At 35.3% G+C, this 2,086-nt stretch overlaps 1 protein-coding gene across 2 annotated transcripts in view; it reads left to right on the top strand.

Moving 5' to 3' along the window:
- Positions 1 to 2,086, top strand: part of LOC106872843 (deleted in malignant brain tumors 1 protein) — a 257,237-nt gene that overhangs the window by 160,710 nt on the left and 94,441 nt on the right. For both annotated transcript variants that reach the window (XM_014919977.2, XM_052973204.1), the window contains exon 11: positions 1,311 to 1,679. In XM_014919977.2, the coding sequence (XP_014775463.1) occupies positions 1,311 to 1,679 (369 nt within the window). The remainder of the gene's footprint in view (positions 1 to 1,310; positions 1,680 to 2,086) is intronic.

Here is a 2,086-nt window from a genome sequence, read left to right on the forward strand (position 1 = left end):
TGAATAATTTCACTGGAAAAAGATACATAAGTTTTGCCAAGAGTTAGCCTTCTCATCGCAGATCGGTGGCTATCGGACGCTGACGAAGGGAAATAACCCTGAAACTCGAGTCCGTTCGTGCTACAGATCACGATGAGAGGGATAACTTCCCTTGGCAAAACAAACAGGACACAGAAGTGTGTCGATAAGCCAGCTGTAGGAGATGTCCTCCTGGGGCTAAAAGCAACAGTAACATCCACCCCTAGGCGTCAGCCACATTTAAGTGGCAATATACTTCAATTTTATCATCATTATTATTATTATTATTGTTGTTGTTGTTGTTATTGTTGTTGTCGTCGTCGTCATTTAGGACGTCGCACAGTATCCAATATCATGAGGTTGTTGATAGAAGATATTGTGTCTACCAGGGATTTGTACTGTCTGTCAAGTCATAACAAAGATCTGTTCTGTGGTATTTTTAGTGAAAATCTTTTAATCAACCATGTACAAGAGATGGTTTATTTTTTGTCCATAGCATCTATAACCTATGATTTCATTTAACAAGCTTGTTAGCGAGGTTAGTGCAAAGCAGAAAAGCAAAGGTGACAGCGAGTCTCCTTGGAATATCTCTCTTCTTGTGAGTATAAGATAGATTTTAACGACTTGTGGTTCATTTTTTTAGTATAATACGGGTTTTCTTGTTTGCTATTGCGTGGTTTATATATTTTAGTAATGTTGGAGCTACTTTAGCTGTGTGGATAGAATCTCTTTCGGTTTTAGGCACTTTTCCTCTCGTTATTATTGTTATTATTATTATTATTATTAATATCATCCTCATTCCCATCATTGTTATCACTACTAAAAATAATTCGACTCGTGCTGTTTTACTTGCCCTTTTTCATACGTGAAATCCAGTTGTGGTCGACACTACTTTTCTTTTTATTGTCGATAGAATAACTAAAAGTTGATTTAATCGGCTGCGTCAGTTACCAAAATGGATGATCCTGTACTGAGGATGTATTGCAATCTACATTTCCTATCTTGCTTCTTTAAGTTTAATCATAAATGAATGAGAGACACAAATTAACTTTCTCCAACCTAAAAATATTGAGATAGCATGCTTATACATAGAACAATTATTACCATTTGGTTAATGAGATTCACACTTACTGTAGAGAGTAAGACCTCATACTTTTTTTGATCAAAGATTGCAAAATCTTCCTGTAAATAAAGTTACTAAAGAGGTGTGAGGAATCGGAGTTTGTTCCATTGATTATAAATGTCCTTTCTCAAAAATATTTGCAGTATTGACAAATTTATCTTTATTTCAGTTCGACTTCATGACGGTGTGATGTTACCTGACTATGCAAGCGGCTGGGTAGAAGTTTACGACAAGTTCTATTGGCATGCAGCATGCGCAGATTTTAAAGGCAGTTTTAATTCAAAGGCCGTACAAGTAGCTTGCAGTGAGCTTGGCTACAAATATGGCTTGCAACTCCCTATTGATTCAAATAGATCGTTTTACATGTCCAACTTTTTAGAAAAAGTACATTGTGAAGGAAACGAAACATCTGTTGACAACTGCAATTTGACGTTTGGTAGTGTTACGAATTGCGACGTGAATCTTGCCGGATGTGTCCGGTATTATGAATGTCGAGATGATGTCTTCATTGGTTGTTCTAATACCAAAAAGGTAATGGGTACGTATATTATCGACACACATCTATAATCAGCGACTGAATCAATCACCTTTGCTTCTATATATGTTTTTTCGTTTTTAATTCTTTGAGTTCGTCTAAAAAAGAGCTGATACAAATAAGAAACCTTGAAATTTAGATAAAAACAAAAGTAAAGAGTTTTGGTGGTACTTCTCCTTCGTCAACTTCCCATTGAAAATCGTCTAATAGCGTATTATTTTCGATAAAATTCGGAACTCAATATTGAATTTTTTTCGCGTTGTATTTTGAATGTTTTCACCTTCTTACTAGAGATAAGAAATTATTCCTTTTGAAAGCAGTTTATTCCGTGAAAAATCTGTTTGGAATAGCATACTCTGTCACTGCACTAAATATTCAAGGGAGTTTCAAATATTACAATTTTCTCCTCC

This window comes from Octopus bimaculoides, chromosome 15 (genome assembly GCF_001194135.2).
Source record: "Octopus bimaculoides isolate UCB-OBI-ISO-001 chromosome 15, ASM119413v2, whole genome shotgun sequence".
In the NCBI taxonomy this organism is placed as follows: Eukaryota; Metazoa; Mollusca; class Cephalopoda; order Octopoda; family Octopodidae; genus Octopus; species Octopus bimaculoides.